Raw genomic sequence first — 18,683 nt, 5'->3', positions numbered from 1 at the left:
GCGGACTTCACTGGAAGTTTTGCTTGAGTAGGAATGATTGGAATTGACCCCTCTTCAGTGAACTTCACTGTTGTGCATGTTTTTCCCCCCATTAGTTCATATAGCTCATGTGACTGCTTCTTATATCCATCATTCCATTTTTCTTTCCTATTAGAGTGAAATTGGACACAGCCCTCCTCCTGCCTACGCCCCTATGTCAGGAGTAAGTATTTCACAATCAACCTTCATCCTGTAGGGTTTTTTTCATCATTTTAAACCTACACATTTCTTCATAAATTGGCCAGCCTCTGTATTCTTTCTCGTCACTTTTGGCACTGGAGTAAATTGGGCAAGCATACAAGGGCTCTTTGTGGTTCCAGATGAATCCAGATTGGGATTAGAGTTCTATGGTACTATGTATCCAGAATGGCTGATCATAGTTCATACAAACTCATAGTTGATAGAGACTGCATTTCGATGATGATCGGTTTTGTCATGATGCTGAAATTGACAGGCTCATCCCGATAAGCAGTTATTAGGTTGAGCCAATCCAATGAGTTGATGCGCCAATGGGATTGCATCTTACCCAACTAAAATTCAGTTCCCAGTGGAAATAAGATATGGTTTACATGACCATTCATTGACTGTAGCTACTTGTTCACACCCGAACCAGCACCATTCTGAATAAAACAGTTCTGAAATTGGAGCCTTTTCTCTCCTTTCCGGAGGAAGGTTTCCAGCAGGTCGGATTTAAGGTTTGTTCTTAAGACAGCATTTGTTCTAGCCAGCCCAATAGTTAAGGAGCATTACACATTATGGTCCTGGTTACTGGATAGCTCACTATTAGCTGTTTATAGACTGAGGATTTGCTCTTGGTGGCCAGCAGTTTGTATGATTGCATCAGTGTAAATGCAAAATAATTATTGACTTGGCGTTCCAGTCTGCCCAACACCAAGGTCCGATCCTCCAATGCTGATATAGGCATTGTGTATCTTCACCAGAGATAGTAATGGTGGCAAGAACCCTGGCCTAGATGAGGCTTTGAACATTTGAGAAAACGAACCCACATTGATGTGAACCCAAAGGAGCCACCATGTCTGTGTTTAGTCTGTTATTTTATTTTGCCCTTTCTTGCACCACTTTGTCTTTGGCGCAGAACCAGTTCACGTACAGAGGCGGCGGCTTTGCTACAGAACAAGGAGTACCTGTGCCCTACAGAGCTGTCAGCTGCATAACTCCAGAGGCGTCAGCCATCCAGGGGGCCACAGCAGAGATCTTTGATGACACTTGCTGCAACGGCACTCTGCGGAAGCAGGTGGCTGCCGCCATCGCACAAGAGGACAGTAGCGCTCAACGGTACAGCGCTGACCCAACGGTGTTTGTACCTGAGCGGGGTTCGCGGGGTTCGCTGGATGAAGATGGGTACATGACTCCAATGCGAGACAAGCCCAAAACAGGTAAACCTTGAATATTTTTAGGGATGAAAGATCTCCGGCTGAGCTAATCACAAATTTTGGGCACATGTGCTCAATTCTAGTGTGTATAATTACATGTTTCTAAAGTCCTTCAGGCTACGTTTACACTACAAGATTTTCCGGAAAAGGCAGTGCAAATGAAGTACGGATTAGCATTTTCTCGTGCTTCATTTGCATATTCTCTTCCGATCTGTTTTGCGCAAAAACAAGCAGTGTGGATGTTTTCTTTTTGTGCAAAAACCCCCTTTTGTGCAAGAGCCTTATGCCTCAAAAATAAAGTTTTTGTGCAAAACCCCTAGTGCAAAAACGGATCAAACGAGAATATGCAAATGAAGTGTGAAAAATGCTAATCCATGCTTCATTTGCATTGCCTCTTCTGGCAAATCTTGTAGCATAGATGTAGCCTCTGAGTTTTCCATTGGAGAAGTTGTTGTGGCCTTTCCTGCCTTTCTGAAGAACTTAAGTTATGTCGTTGGTACTGTTGCACGGCAGCTAAATTTCATTGCCCAAAATAGACAGCTGGATTGTGATTGCACAGGTACACAAGGGAAGAAAAAGGAATGCACTGTCATTCAGCAAAGCACCTGACTGTGTGCTTAACTTTAAGCACATCTTTGAGTGTTTTCATGCATCAAGGGAGGTGCTGGACAAAAACGTTGTATAAATAATCTGATTGGCCCACTTGAGATTAGAAACAGTAGCCTCCTGAGAAGGAGAGGGAAGAATGGGGGTATGGCACCATCTTACCTGTATGGGAGAAGACAGAGTTCTTCTGACATATTTTATATTGATTATTGATTAAACGCTGAGACTGCAGTGGTCGATACAGGGTTAGTCTCCTGAGCAGCTAGAGCATCAGGAAAACTGTTACCAATGTGATAAACTGCAGTTGTTTCTTATGATTAGAATGAGAGCTGAGGAACGCACCAGTCCCTTTGCAGAATCAGCTCAGCGAATGTGTCAATAAACTACCACAGTAGATACAGAAGCAGTACAAAATGCGTGGCCCTGGGATTACTGTCACTCACGACTCCTGAATGGGAATCCTGGAGCATTAGATGTTATATTCCTCAGCATCTGCATCCTCTTGCATGGCACACCAGCCGATTTACACCTGTTAACACGAGTTCCACTTATGCCCACTGGGGATCGTACATATTTATGAAGGTTTCAACTCCTTTTTGTTTTGTGTTTCCACACTCCACTCAATTTGAGTTGCCCTGTTTTTCATAGTAACTTCTGGTTAAAGAGTGACATAGTCTAACTTGTTAGACATTGACAAGCATAATGGGAACTAAGTCTCACAAAGGTAGCCGTGTTAATGTGTTGCAGGACTATTCATTGTTTTTTCAGTTACAGACTAACAAAAAATGTAGGTGGTATCATGAGCTTTCATGGGCACAACACACTTCTTCAGATGAATGGCGTTAAGGAGTCCAGGGTACAAATAAATAGCAGAGAAAGAGGGGGGGTGGGGAGGGAAAGAAAAAGGGGGAAATGAGGAAAAAACTTTATTAATTAGAATGTCTATGCTAAATGAGGGTAAGAGAGTGGGTTCTATATTACCCGGTGCTTAGCTTCTTCTGTCATTAGGGTGTAGAATGTAGCAGCCCATCCAGTACAGGTCTTTGTTCAGACCTCAATTCCAGGTGTCAAACTTGCAAATGAAACCTCTACAACAAAGGATTAATGGACACAAAATGTTCCCCAATGCGTTTCTGTGTATTATAATCAGATATTTGAAATGGTATCTTGTCTGGGCACTTAGTAACGGAGCTAAGAGTGACTATATTATGACAACCCATTTTCAAAAACCAACTTGAGAGAGAAGCTGCAGAACTTGGTTTAAATTACAAGTCTGGTCAGACCTTATTTCCAGGTGTCAAAGACATGAATAGGATGGGCCGCTACATTCCACACTCTAATGACATCAAAAGCCAGCTAGCGGGCACTTACAGCCCACTCTATTAGACTCATTTAGCAGAGACACTTTAATTGACAAGATATTTTTTTTCCTTTCCTATGTTTTCCTTCTCTTTTGCTCCCTATCCCCTTTCTTTCTCTATTTGTAACCTGAACTCCATTCATCTGAAGAAGTGGGTTATGCCCATACCATCTACATGTTTTGTTAGTCTCTAAAGTGCTGCAGGACTATTCATTGTTTGTTAAACTTCTGCTTAGCTGCTGATATTCAGGGGGAAAAAATATTGCAATGTACCAACTCAAGTTGGATGTCAGCAGATGAGCTAACAGACTTTGTTTCACCTTGTGATATGAAAGGCTGACATTATCTTGCTTGCTGGTAAGCTAATCTTTTGGCCTGAGACTTGGCCTTCTAAGATATTTAGCTTAGCAAAACAAACAGGCCTTAGGTCTATGTCCCAATGTTAATTAATACTGATATTTCACTTCTATATTCTAAATCAGTGGTTCTCAAAATGCAGGCTGCAGACCACTAGTGGTCCGTAGCGGGAGCTCACCCTTCCTCCTCCCCCATGCAGCAGGGAGCCCATGCTGCCACCACGTGATCGACATGCAGCAGCGAGATTTTAGTATTAGCGCCGGCTGGCGAGCAGAGAGGTGAAGAAAGCAAATTCACCCCTCCTGCTCGTGCAGGCTGTGGACCTATACGTGGAGGAGCACTGTGGCCACATTAAGGGGGGGGGGCGCATCCCTTGGTTGGTCCCACAGGGCAGGCATCAAGTTGGGATGAATGGGGCTCAGCCGGGCAGAGCCAGACACCCTATCCCTGACCCTCTTCTCCATCCTACCTCCCTGATCTTGCACCCTGATCTTTCTACACCCACCTCCCTTCAAGATCCTTCACCCCATCCCTATCCCACTCACTGGCAGCCCTGTCCTGTACCCTGAAACCCTCATTTTTGTCCCCACCCCAGAGCCTAAAGGGGGGGTCCATAAAATCCACTAACTCCAGAGCCCCAGAAAAGTAAATCTGGCCTCTAGGAAGCCTCACACTTCCGTCCCCCCACCCCCTCCCTTCTCCTTGCCTCGTGGGGCTGGAACACCAGAGGAATGAGGTGGTTCAATTGGGGGACCACATCAGTGAGGGTTGGGGAATTTGGGGGAAGTTTTTTTTCTTCTCACTTGTGGGTCCCCAACTGATTTGTCTGTGGCCCCAACACAAAAGAGGTTTCCCCACACCTGCCGTAAAAACATTGAAACCTTTTGTGTTGGACATAAAATAATATTTTATTTTATTTAAAATAACATTTGATAAACTAATATGAGAAAGTTAAAGTGCTTAATCTGTTTAATAATTGAAATTTAACCAGTCTCCCACTAGCAAAATGGCTCAGGTGTAATCATGCAAATTAATGGTGAGTTTCCATTAGCAACTGGTGGGCCACAGAAAGGTTTACATCGAGCCAGGTGGTCCACGAGCCAAAAAGTTTAGGACAGTGGTTCTCAAATGTGCCTAAGTCTCAGCGGGGTCGCTGTGTTAGTCTGTAACTTTAAAAACAAGGAGTGGTCCTGTGGCACCTTAGAGATTAACCAAAATATATCCAGCTACTGACATGGGCTGGCAGTGCCCCACACTTAGCTTTTGATGTTTAAAAATACAGTGTTAAAGACAAGGTAGACTGGCTTTATAATGCATCACCCAGTTAATGGACACTTCCAGCCCACTTAATTAACCTCACTAATACTGGCCCTACAACTGACAGGTACCTTTTTTCCTTTTATAATTCCTGTTATAAATAAAATGTTTTCTGATATTTCCACTCCAGCTCATCATTTGATGAAGTGGGTGTTGCCCACGAAAACGTGAGATGTTAGATATTTTTGTTAGTCTCTAAAGGTGCCAAAGGACTCCTTGTTGTTTCTATAGGTACCTGATCTCTTTGATCCTTGGCTACTGTGGAATATCACACCCTTTCCAAAGGTGCAGCAAGAGCCACCGTGGCCCATGTTCACTAAAGACAATGGCTCGACTCTCCACTGCCTTGCACCTTGTGTGTCATTTACGCACTGATGTGGGGGAGTGGAGAACCCCACATAAGGGGCAAGGCAGTGGTGGGAAGTAGGCACAATAAACCCAAATCTCCAAGTGTTATGGCTTACTCCCACTGTTTAGCACATCATCTAGTAAAATGCACTGGGATCCTTCCAGATGAAAAATGTAAGACAAAACCCATTCAAGATGTAGATTTGATCCAGCCATATTTGGACTTGTTTGAACTGGATACTTCTGACACATCTCACTGCGAACGTGATTTTTTGTGTGTCTATAGTTAATCTCTAAGCAATTCCATTTGCAGTCCACTACTCTTGCAGACAGCCCCACTGACCTCTGTGTCAAAATTGCTTCTCACAGAGCTCTGTGGAGACCCAGTAGGTCTGTTAACACATGGTAACCACAACTTGAGAGCCACAGGCTGCAGCCTTGGGAGAGAACTTGCTAACAGTGTTGCATTACTCCAGAAGGCGTGTGCAGTATCGCATCACCATCCAATCTCCTAACATTTTGTTGCCTAATGGGTCTATGTTGGAGATTGTGGTGTTCGAGTGACTAGCCCCCCTCTTGCCTCCATCAACCTGTCCTCATTTTCGCTGTGACCTTCAGCCTTGTTTACAAAGTGGTGTTGACATTTTGTGCTAATTTCACACAGTCCTACTCTGTTTAGTGCTAGCTCAGGAACTCATCTGAGTCCCGCTCCGTGCTAATTATAATCTTTGTTCCTTCGCATTTGGAGGCCCTTTGTCCCTCAGTCAGGGCAGCTTTTAATCACAGAGCTGAGTTTTTAATAATGCAGCCATACAGGGTTAGAATGGAAATGTTGATAGTAGAAGAGGAACAATAATTTTAATTAGCATTTTCTAGGTAGAATTGCTGAGAAGGTGGTGAGTTTACCTGACTTAGACAAGGTGGCACAAAGAGTCAGTGATAGAGGCAGTCCCCGGTATCTTCATTCCACTTTAGTGGACCATATAGCCAATTCTTCTAGAGAGAGAAGGTGAGATCTCGGGTTGGTTCCCAGCACTGTCACATTCTCCCCGGCAACCTAAGACAAGTCACTTAGTTTCCCTCTTTCCTGTCTTCTACACTTTGCCCAACCTGTCTGGCTAGGCAATACACTCTTTTGGGCAGGGTCTGTCCCGCGTTATATGTCTGTACAGCACCTAGCACAGTGTGGCCCTGATCTCTAGGCCTCTCGGCACTATCTGCTAGTAGCAAAGTGAAGATAAGTAAAGTAGGCTGTATGCATTAGGGACTTTGGGCTGAAGTGTACATTCAAGTGAACAGATGGTAATGATTGATGATGGCCACTCTGTGGACACATGAGCTTTTCCTTGTGTTGACATGCCTCTCATCTTTTTCAGATTACCTGAACCCGGTTGAGGAGAACCCATTTGTCTCTCGCCGGAAGAACGGTGATCTTCAAGCCCTGGACAACCCCGAGTATCACAGCGCCCCGAATGGGCAACCCAAAGCAGAGGACGAGTACGTGAACGAGCCATTGTACCTCAATACCTTTGCTAACACCTTGGAAAACGCAGAGTACCTGAAGAACAACGGGCTTCCTTTGCCAGAGAAATCCAAGAAGGCCTTCGACAACCCGGATTACTGGAACCACAGCCTGCCCCCACGAAGCACCTTCCAGCACCCAGACTGCCTGCAGGAGTACAGCACAAAATATTTTTACAAACAAAATGGACGGATCCGGCCCATCGTGGCAGAGAACCCTGAATACCTCTCTGAGTTCTCGCTGAAGCCTGGCACTGTACTGCCCCCACCACCATACAGACATCGGAACACAGTGGTGTAGCCCCATCACTATTACACCTGCGGAGAGGTAACCCCTTTCTAGCTGCTGGATTCTCTCTCTCTTTCTCTCTCTCCCTCTCTGTTTCTCGGAAGCTTCCTCTTTTTGCCAGTTCACTCACGTTGATATTTCCAAGTAGAAGGACACCTTGGAGTCATTTGCAGATCGGGTTTTGAACCTGGAAGGAAAGAAAGAAAGACTGACTGAAAGAAGGCCCAAACCTGGCATTTCTTGCCTTTCCCAGACCCTGAGGGTCAGAGGGACTTGAGGGGCTAGCAAATGCCAGGAAAGGCCAGTTACAGGGTTGTCTGCTGTCATCCTCGTTCTTGGTAATTCAACTGATGCTGTAGGGGACGTCACACCATGTCTGTTTCTACCAAGAGAAACCCACGAGAGCCTCTTCAGCATTCCTGGAAATCGCAATGTGGTTTCCATTCGGGGGAGAAAAGGACAACTTTTATATCACGTGTGATAGCTAAATAATTGAGATTGGAGAATCCAATTTCTTTTCCCTAACATTTTCTATCCTGGCAGCTGCAAACAGCTATCCCAGCTTTTCATAACGATTCAGTTGGCCATCACAGCCACCCAAGGTGATAACGAGGTGACTTTTATCTCTGGCCTGTCCCCTCTTCTTAGCCACTCCCACAGTTTTGTCCCCTTTCCGAAGCACCGAGACTTTCTCTTGAAGCTCCTGTGCATAACAGTGCAATTTTTTTTGTATGTGTCGCCATGACGACAAGTATTTTCAACACAAAAAGCCAACAGCCTCCTTGAAGCTGAAAGAGAGGCCAAGATCTGTGATTTGTAGGCACAGAGCCTCCCCTTCATGTTTTATACCTACTTAATACAGACAACGTATCCATGCCAATTTTCTTCTTTCTTTTTGCTCATGGATTTAAATTATCTGGGGACACAGTCGACAGGAGGAGGGGAGTTTAACCGGTTCAGGAAAACCGGTGGTGTTCTAAGGGGTGGCCTATTAAGGAGTCCTTTAAACTGGAAGAAAGACACTGGAGTGGGTAAAACACTCATAGCAGATCACTGGAAAGTTAGTTTGCACTTAAGCTATGGTTTTATTTGCCCTCACTCTGAACTGTTTTTTTCTGGATTTTGAATGAAGCAATATGGAAGTGACCAGCAAAATAAAAATAATTTTAAATTAAATAAGGAAATTATACATAAAGGACAACTGTGGAAATGCCAAAATGAAGAAAGTCGCATCTGTGGAACAGCATCGGCTGGTTCTAGAGGCCAGTACGCTGACTACTTCAGAGGATACAGTAAAGAAGGAACCAGTTCAAACACTGCTGCACAATGGAAATCAATGCAAACAGTGAAGGGATTTGGGGAGAAGACTGGCTAGGTGTGGCTTGGAGCCCAGCAAGGACTATAGTGCTCTGATAGACAGATTTTTCCAGCACATAAGCTAGTACATACAAGGATTTTAAAGTCAATGCATGCATGATACACACTGCTTTCAGTCCGAAATGTAAATCATGAGTTGATTTCCATGCACTTATTTCTCTTTCATCAACTTGAGCTGTCACAGAACCTTTCATTTATCCTCCGTCTACCCCCATGCCTGGAAATATTTTTAGCCAGTGTTTTTAAATTCACTTTAGCCTCAGACATAGAACACCATAGGAAGCAGAAGGGAAGAGCAGGGAGGGTGTCTTGCTTTTTAATGCACTAAGTGTCTAGCTATTTAGACTTTTAAAGAAAATAGATCTATCTAATTAGACTCAAATTTTAAGAGGGCAACAGTATTCACATTAATGCACTTTACTACCACTAAAATGAAGGCCCTTTGGATGATGGAACGCGGCAAGAGGGAGGAACAGTATGGAAGCAATGGTTATTTTCGGTTAAATCCTAATTTTAATGGATTGCCATCATGAGCTCCCTCTCAGGGAGAGCAGACCCCTCCGATTGAACGAGGAAAACTAAGTAAGCTATGACCCTCTTCCTCAGTCTGCCATTTTGAGTTTACTGTAGGAGCTGATGTTATACCATGTTACGCAAGTATCTGGTGATGCCTTCATGAAGCGACATTACAAAATTGCCTAATCCCTCCCTCTTCCCTCTCCCAGGGCCGCCATGCAATAATTGCTTAATTTTCTGTGTCTTGGGGCTTGCTAGACAAGTCAGCTCTGGGTAGGAAAGGGATCCTAACCTGGGTTACTTCTTAGTCTTGTACTTAGACACAGCATTTGTGGCTGGTCCCCACTGTGTCCATCAGAATTTCAGGTCAAGGCTGGTTCAGCCAATAGGGCATTATGGAATGAGGTGCTTCAAACCAATTTGAACGAGCAGAACTTAATTACCAGCTGCTGTGCACTTACTAAACCCATAACCCTTGTATGTAAATAGGTGATTTATAAACAAGAACAATAAGTCTTTGCAGCTATTAAAAGGAGTGGGCAGGTGGCTACCTAACAAATCAGTTTGTCACGGCAGAATGAAATGAACAGCTGACCATTAAAGCAGGGTGGATGACCACAAAAGAATTAGACCCCCTCGGATCTGTTAAAGCACTCCATGTGCGAGTAGTGCATAAATCTTCAAGGTTGGGATCCAGGAGGTAAGTCTCTTGAAAAGAGCAAATGGACAAATGATACAATTCTGGTACAAGGGTTTTTGTTTGTTTTATGTCCCTTCTGTGACTCAGAGAAAGCTTAGAATAGAGGGCGGGAGAAGTTGGGTTGAACTCCATCACGGAACAGGTATAAGAGAAGAGTGAAGTGCTAATGGAAATCTAGATACAGGCTGCGTATTTGTATTTGAAGGGGTGCACTTTTCTCTCACCGTCCATCTTTTAGTGCACCGCTCCAACCTACTGAAGGCAAACCGCTACAAGGATTTTAGAATCCAGCTGCTAACAGAAGGTAGAAAACCTGTTTGATAATTCAGTAATATCAACATTAAAAATAAGTCCTGCTGAAAAAAAAGGAAATGTAAATATGGTTGTTTTTAACAGTCTAACCCCCCCCCCCCTTCCTCGCCGGCCAATGCTTGAATTGTTTATTTACTTTTTAATTATCAGTTGTGGGTAAAATAGCATTCTCATATGACTGAGTATATGAGGCTCACTTTAGGGAGCATGAAACCCTGAAGTAGGTTTACAATTACAGGCTGAGCAGTGTCAAATGTGTCTTTAAAAACAAACCAACCAACCCAAACCAACAGTTAACACGACAAAGGGAAATGGAATTAGTGAAATGCAAAGTAACATAATCGCTGCCCGGTTACATCTCCCAAGTTTCTGGTTTGGGATAGTCCCGTTGCCAAAAATTGCCTTTTAACAAGTCATTGCTCTGGATATGAGGTATTGGCCTATGCTGAGCTAAACACCTAGGTTACATCTACCCTGCAGGCTTCTTATGCAAGAACTGTTTTGCACAAGAGTTCTTGCGCAAGAGTGCGTCCACACTGCCATGTGCTTTTCCGCAAGAGCGTCCATGGCAGTGTAGATGCTCTTTTGCGCAAGAAAGCTCTGATGGCCATTTTAGCCATAGGGGTTTCTTGCGCAAGAAATCCCTGTTGCCCGTCCACACTGCCTTCTTGCGCAAGAGCTCTTGCACAAGAGGGCTTATTCCTCGTGCGGAGAGGAATAACTCTTGCGCAGCAAGCCCTCTGTTCCAATGCCTTATTGTAAATTTACATGCACAAGAACACATGTGCAGTGTAGACGCTCTGCAAGTTTTTGCTCAAGAACAGTCGTTCTTCCGCAAAAAGCCGGCAGTATGGGCATAGCCATAGATTCTTTTTGTAATCCCAAAGGGTGACTATTCTTGGCCTACAACAAAACACACAGTCATTAGCATGGCTTGTTACATACAGTCTGAATGTTTTCAACAGAAATCTCCAGCTAAGATAGAAAACCTCCTCCCCTCACTTCCATAGAATCTGAGCACTTCCCAAAGGGAAAAATATGACACTGTGACGTTTAATTTTAATCTGGGGCCTCCTCTCACCACAATATTAACAACCATGACTAAGACAGATGTCGTTCCATTTTTTTTAATTATATCAAATTTTTCTTTGGAAAGCAGATGTTTTTCCACGAAAAAAAATTCACTTAGTTGAAAACTCAGGGTTTGTTTTTTTTTCTTCCATGAAAAACACATTTTCACTGAATTTTTTTGATCACCTAGTCAAAACCTCATGTTCTATTTCTGCCCCTTGTCATTACAAGCAAATTTTGCATTGTTTCTCTTTCCCCTATTCCTGCCCACAGTATAGCCACACAATGACTAATTTTTTTTTCAGGAGAAAAAATGCCTGTGCCAAGTGTTATCATGTGAAAACAGAAAGAAAACCAAGAGGGTTTCATTCCATCATTTCCCAGGCTAGGTTTTACACGTATCAGTAGGAGGAAAATGAATTTTAGACACTGCCCCAAAAATGTAATTTTTTTTAATGGTGAGAAACCATCCTGCTAGATTTCAAGTCGACGGCATCCCTTTGAATGATTTGGGGGAACGGAATTTGACTCCATTTTTAATGGCCAGCATCCCTTGAGCTCTTTTTTTCTTAATTGATGAATTCACAAGATTTAAACCGGAGCCTTAGTTCAAGGCCTAACCTCAGACCAGAAACTTGATTTAGTTATGCCGAGAAACTTGATGTTAACACTGCCAGCTGTTTCAGGGACTGGGCCCATCACCTGCCTGCACAAGTTGCTGCCTGGTCAGCTTGTGCTATTTATTTCTGAGAGTCCCTGGACTAGAGGGAGTGTCTTGCCATGCTCTTCCCACAGCTTGTGGCAGTGAGGGGAAGAGGTTGAAGATACTGCAGGCTATGTTTTGTTGAGGTCAAGCAGACCTCTAGGTAGACATTAGCAACTCAATGCTGCACCCACCGGAGGCAAAGGGACCTGGAGTACCAATTACCTGGGACGCCTTCCTTTGCTCTGCACTGTGCAGGAACGTGAACCCGTGGGGCCTGCAGCTCTGTGTGTAGTCACTCACGCCAATGCACAGTGGGCACGCCGTCCCTCGCCTTTGGTGGACGTGACAAGAGACTGGAGGGAAGAGAGCTGAGGATGCAGGGCACCTGGGTTCTTATTTCCATGCAGGCTCGTCTAGATCACTGTGGCGGCATGCAGGGACTTGAAACGGAAGGTCTCAGTGAGCAAGCCGAAAGGAGTTGTAGCATCCCTCCATCTTCTGGGGCCACGCCTCTTCTGACAGCTGCAGGGTTGGTTGCGTCTCACAGCTCCTTATGTGTGCACCTTGCAACAACAAAGCTCTTTGCATAGCAGGGCACTCAGGACAGCCCCTCTCAACTGCCCCAGGGGTGAGAGCAGAGTTAAGGCTATTGTGCTAGATATAGAACGGGGGTGCTATTTGCTGGCATGGTACTATGGGGCCGGGATTGGCATTTTACACCCCATTTTCATAGCTGGAAATTCAAGATGGGTACAGAGGTGCTTTACCACGGCAGCTCATTTACACAAAGGCCCCTTTTATGTTGCACACTGATAGTGATGCCCCCTTTACATACTGGGCCCTTGTGAAAATGAGGCTCAGGCCCTCCATGAGCAGGTTAAACAGAGACTGCAGCTTGAGGCTGTTGCCTTTACTTTTCACTCTGTAAAAGTCAAGTTCTTCTTTTCGGTTGCAATAACAACATGGAAGCTGGATGGTTTGCTGAGCAGCTTCCTGCTGGCTTTCCGCTCCGCCACGTGGCATTCTCTCATTGCTGTTGATCTCCACCCTCCCACCGCTGCTCACGTTGGGTGTGTTCATTGTAAAGTCACCATTTCTGCATTTTGTAGGAAGATGGGCCTATTCCTAGGTGTTCTTTCTCCCTTGTTTCCATGCTTCATAACACGGTAGAGACTGTTGCGGTCTAATAGGGCCATTCTTTTGCCCAATGTTCCTTTTTTTTTTTTAGATTTTTTTTAAAATGTGTTTTTATGGTGAGCTTTAGGCAGACGGGTAGAAAAAGTTATTTGTTCAAATACATTTTAAAACCCAGAGGACAAAGGCACAGAAACCAAGCTGCATCACTGGCGACACTAGTTTAAACTGTCCACATTAGTTTGTCAACAAACTTTCTCCCCTACCCCCCTGCCAACTTCCTAGTGGATGTTCTAATGCTGAGCTGCTTCTTTCAAAGCTGAGGGCCAGTGCCCAAGACCCTCACGGGAAGTACTCTACTCTGTAGCACTAATGTCACTGGGATTGCTCAAGCCGTAAGGTATTAGTATTTGGATAGCAGAACAAATTGGGGATTTGTGCTGGGTACAGTGCAGAGAATGCCCAGGTCCCAACTCGGAAAAACAACCTGATCCAAGCCCTCACCGAAGTCCCATCGAAGTTGGTGGGATTTATGCTTCAAATTGAGGTTTTCTGGCCCCACTTTACTTCCCGCTCTAGCCATCTGTTACTGCTTTCTGTCACGTACTAACTGGGAGATGTTAGATCCTCAAGTTTAAGTGAAATAACAGAGGCCATAGTCACATCAGTGGTGGTAGTCACAGCTTTGAGGAGTGGTACAGCATGACTTAGCATGCCCAAATCTGCTCCAAAACAATGATGGATCAGCTCCTCCATGGAGTTTAGGGGCTTAAGTCCTGTACTTACTCTGATGGGAAAGCGATTTCCTTCTGGTTGCGTCAGACGTCCATTGTTTGCAAATTCTTCCTTTCCAGTGGTGGGAGAACCAAGTTGCCATTTCAGCCTTTGTTGGGAGGAATCGCTGTATTTTCCATAGCACTCCGAAGAGTCAAGCCTTTTGGGAAAACCACAGAATCAAAATGTGAATGGTATTTTATAAGTCAGTGTAGATACGTAAGCTGTTCTTTTGAAGTAAGGTACTATGAAATATGTAGCATAAACTGGTACTGCTGTTAAATGGGTCGATTATTAAACTGAGCAGCTGTGTAAAGGGTAACTAACTTTGAATGCACTAAAACAACCCATCCTTTAAAAGTGACTAAGGTGATGTGTTATTGTTGCTGAAAGCTAAGCTGTCTTTTTATAGGTAGGAAGTGTTGGCTTGGAATATGTAGAGATGGGTTATAAGAACATAAGGACAGCCACACATGGTAACAGAACAGGGAATCTTCAAACAGTCCCGTGCCCATCACCCCTTCCCAGCATCTGAAAGAGGCTAGGGACACCATTCCTACCTGTCCTGGCTATTGAATTATGTTAGATAGCCATTGATAGTCCTATCTTCCATGAATTTAAGAAAGAACTAAAGTCCTGGTCTTCACAACCTCTACTGGCAAGGAGTTCCACAGGTTGACTTTGCACTGAGTGGAAAAAAATCCTTTCTTTTGTTTGTTTTAAACCCGCTACCTATTAATTTCACTTAGAGACTCCTAGTTCTTGTATGATGGGAACAAGTACATATGTTGTATCATTGTGGATCTGGTGTGGAAAACGAAAACATATCTGACTCCATAAATTAGAGCTGTTGAAAGTATTTTCAAATGATGCAGACAGACAAAACAAAAATAATCCACAAAGCATTGTTCACTCATTCTATTCAGCCAAGTTCAGAGCTGGTCAAAATATTACAAATTTTCAAATTTTGAATTGGAAAAAATAAGAAAAATTGCTATTCCCCGTCCACTCATTTCAATGCCCTCTAATCCAAATTCGTCTCTGAATCCTACTGCGAAGACCAGCTCTGGGTTACCCTGGCCCTGCTGGTGCCTCTCACTCCCAACCCACATCCTCCACTGGCCCTGCCCTGGCTTAGGCTCACTTCTACACAGCCCTCCTCCAAAGGGGCTCAAGGCTGTATGATAGGTAGACCTTCAATACTTGACTCCAATGGGCTTAGGTTAAATGGATCATGTTTCAAGAAAGGTCACACCAAAGGAGGTACAAGAGGCCACAAGAATAGATTTCCAGAGCAACAGAATTGTGGAATTCATTATCTTGTCCCTTCCTATTCCAACCCACATCTTCTCATCCAAGCGTTTCCTTGCAGAGTCAACATGAGGAACTTTACATGTCTGCCTTTTCATGTACCTCCTGTTGAGTGTTATATTGGTTATCCAATTCCCCGTGCGTCAAATGTAAAAAAATACAAACAAAAAGAGTTCTGCCTTTGAGGACTATGAGGGTGACTGCATTCATTTGACACAGTGCACTCAGAGTTAGCTACCTTTTTTAAACAAACAAATAAAAAAAACACTACTGTATGTTTCTTTGAAAATGTGAATAGTATTTTTATAGCTTGTTAAAGACACGGCTAGTTGCATTTGTAAATAAGGACAATGTTGCTTTTCTTTTCTTTTCGTGGACATCATTCTTCAGAACATAATTGTCTTTAGGATTGATTTGTATATGAGTAATTTGCTGGTGATTTATTTCCTTTTTTTTAGTTTTTGCTGGCGTTATCATTTTGACATTCTGTGTGACTCTGTGTTTAGCACTATTGTGGTATGTTCAAACTTTCTGCACTCGCTTACACAGTAGCGTATGCCAGTTGTGTGTGGCGTAATGTTACTTTAACCTTTTGTCTCATATTTCAGCTATGAAGGATTATGCACTGTTAAACTAGATACTGACTTGGGTTAATATTAGCTATATATTTTAGCATTATTTCCCTTTCCCTTGATTTGCCATGTTTCTTTTCCTTTTGGAGGCTGGGCAGAAACCAGTGGCCCTTTTCTTTGTCTGATTACGATCTTCTTTTCAGTGTACTCCCAAATTCCTCCTCCCGGTGGTAGCGCTTTTCCCTGTTTGTTAAAACAAATGTAGATCAGGACCTGCTTAGCCCCCACTGATCATCCCCGCTAAACAATTTGAAAACTGTTCTGCATTTTTGTTACATGAATCTGTCAGAAATATATTTTTAATTTAATATAAATGAAATTCAATAAAATATGAAACAAAAGTTTCAGCGTGTGCCTTGGATGTTTGATTGACGGCCGTAGCAGCTGAGTGTGGCCGTCTTGGCAGAACATGGGAAGATGGGTAAATAGCCTGAAAGGTCTGTTTTTTCCCACTTGGAAGATGGACGCGGAAATGCAAGACTGTACAGAGAAGCCAGCAGCCTTTGCACAAGTGTTCCTTTAATCCCCTTGTACATTGGCCAGGAAGGAATTCACCACTAATATAGACCACTCAGAGATTACTTTCCTTCAGAGGAAAGGAATAAATGGCACCAGCAACCCAGGAAAACGTTCCCCTGCATTATAAACAGAGGGATGACTTGGTTACCATTCTGGACCCTGATGTCAAGAAAGGACATGAACTTGGAGTCTCTCACATTCCCTAGATAAATGCCCTAACCACTATGCTGTACAGTCATTCTCATTGGCCTAATTCACTGTCATTCATCGGCAATGACTGGACATTGGGACATGAAGTGGGGCCTCCCACCACATAGGAGGGTGCTCTGCACTGTTAGCTTTTCAAGTCTCTGCCCCATTGAAAGTTAGTTGTAAGAAACAAACCAAAGGAAGTATTTCTTCATGCAGCGCACAATCCACCTGTGGAACTCCTTGCCAGAGGATGTTGTGAAGGCTAGAACTAAAACAGAGGCTAGGGACACGATTCCTACCCATCCTCATTAGTAAGTGTCGAAGGACCTAACCTCCATGAATTTATCAATTTCAATTTTGAACCCTGTTAGTCAGAGGCTGGAAATGGAAGCAGTTTAACAGGAGAAATTGAAAAAGACCCATTTTACATAAGAATGGCCACACTGGGTCAGACCAAAGTTTAATCTAACCCAGTATCCTGTCTACCAACAGTGGCCAATGCCAGATGCCCCAGAGGGAGTGAACAGAACAGGGACTCATCACCCGATCCCTCTCCTGCCATCCAAGTGCAGCCTTGAAAAAAGAATCAGCTAAGCATTCAAGGCTAAGAACATCTCCTCGGGCCTCCAGACAGGCTAAATTTTCTCCTCCCTTCAAACTGTCAGTATTTTCCAGGAAATCTTCCCAGTGCGCTTAAAATGACTGCCAAATTATCATTAGGTATTATATTAGCTCTAATATCCCGCCATACTGTGCTGGGAGGGAGTTCTCCGCTGAACTGTTGCCAGCTCATGCAGCTAAATGATTGTGAGACTCACTTTTTAACAAATTGAGAGCCGAGGGAGAGTTTCTAACCATCACAGGGAAAAAAGCCTGAAAATCCGACCCAAATGCTTCCTTCATGCTCAAAAGGTACATTGGGGGAAAATAGCTTTAAAAAAAAAAAAAAAAACCTCAGTCTTTGGGGTAGGAAGGGCTGATTTAGTATTTGAACCACTGCAGGTGACCAGAGCATGGAGTAAGTCCTCTCTTGATGAGACAGCCTAGCCAGAGCCTTAGTACAGGCAGTCCCCAGGTTACGTACAAGATAGGGACTGTAGGTTTGTTCTTAAGTTGACTTTGTATGTAAGTCGGAACTGGTACATATTGTAGGGGAAACTCTAGCCAAACATTCTCCAGAGCTCAGTTTTATTCTCCCACACCGCACTTCCCTCAGTCCTTTATTCTCAAGCTGAGGTATCTGCTGAGCAAAGCCACTCCACGTCTCCCTGGTCTCCTGGGGGCGGAGCGCTAGCTTCGCGTCTCCCTGGTCTGCTGGGGGGAAGCAGCTAGTGTGGGGTTGCCTCACCCCGTTTGTAAGTAGGGATCCGATGTAAGTCGGATCCATGTAACCCGGGAACTGCCTGTATTATGGAACAGGTCTAAGCGGTGAGATGGTTGTCATGCCTGCACATTGCCTGGAACACCTACTTCTAGATCAGCTGCAACCTCCCCTGGCACGCACCACATTGTGACACTTTCCAATACCTGGTGTCATCCATTGAGTGCCAATTTATCCCATCTGTCTGCAGGCCAGGCCATTCAATGAAGATATTAAACATTGAATTAAACGGGCTGAGGTTGGAGATGCTAGTGGGGTTTTATTCCATTGTGAGGTTATGAAATTTACATTTCAAGTCCCTTTCTCTCTCCAGTTAGTGATAGCACAAAAACGGTGTACCAGAGGCTTCTCCCAGCACTTTGCCCCACCAATCCCAGGATGTAACTAGCCCAACACTCCACTCAGCTGACATCTCATTCATGTACAATTGAAATGTCCTCTTAAATGTAAGATCTTCAAAGCGCAGGAGTGAGATCAATACACTAAGGCATCATCCTGCCCTCACACTGGTGTGAAACCAGTATAACACCAGCAGCCTTGGTGGATTTCCTGCACCCTCAATGAGACCAGTATTGGGTTAACAGTTTGCCTTCGACGTGGACAGTTTACCATGGGGTTTGCCTCATACCGTTCAGCATTTTTTTCCTCGAGGCTGGATTCACATTCCAGCCTTCAAGGTCCACTCTCCTTTCCATGCGTATTAACTCCTGTTAATGCTATCAGGAGCTCACGTGAACACGGAAGGGAAAAAAAACGACTCATCCATGGATGAAGTCTGGCACGTTGGTGGCACAGGTTTCCCCCCCCCCCCCCCCGAAGGTTAATAT

General features: G+C 44.1%; 1 protein-coding gene across 6 annotated transcripts in view; it reads left to right on the top strand.

Moving 5' to 3' along the window:
* The window catches only part of ERBB4 (erb-b2 receptor tyrosine kinase 4), a 923,012-nt gene extending 906,907 nt beyond the window's left edge, over positions 1 to 16,105 (top strand). For 3 of the 6 annotated variants that reach the window (XM_075933933.2, XM_075933934.2, XM_075933936.2), the window contains 3 exons: positions 155 to 202; positions 1,136 to 1,436; positions 6,798 to 16,105. In XM_075933933.2, coding sequence (XP_075790048.1) covers positions 155 to 202; positions 1,136 to 1,436; positions 6,798 to 7,243 — 795 coding nt within the window. In that variant the 3' untranslated portion in view covers positions 7,244 to 16,105. The remainder of the gene's footprint in view (positions 1 to 154; positions 203 to 1,135; positions 1,437 to 6,797) is intronic. The other 3 variants (XM_075933937.2, XM_075933935.2, XM_075933938.2) reach the window with 1 other exon arrangement.
* The last annotated feature ends 2,578 nt before the right edge of the window (positions 16,106 to 18,683 follow it).

The sequence above is a fragment of the Pelodiscus sinensis genome, chromosome 7, assembly GCF_052426305.1.
Source record: "Pelodiscus sinensis isolate ZL-2025 chromosome 7, ASM5242630v1, whole genome shotgun sequence".
Taxonomy (NCBI): Eukaryota; Metazoa; Chordata; order Testudines; family Trionychidae; genus Pelodiscus; species Pelodiscus sinensis.
Note: the sequence above shows the minus strand (reverse complement) of the source record. Positions and strands in the feature narration are given on the sequence as shown.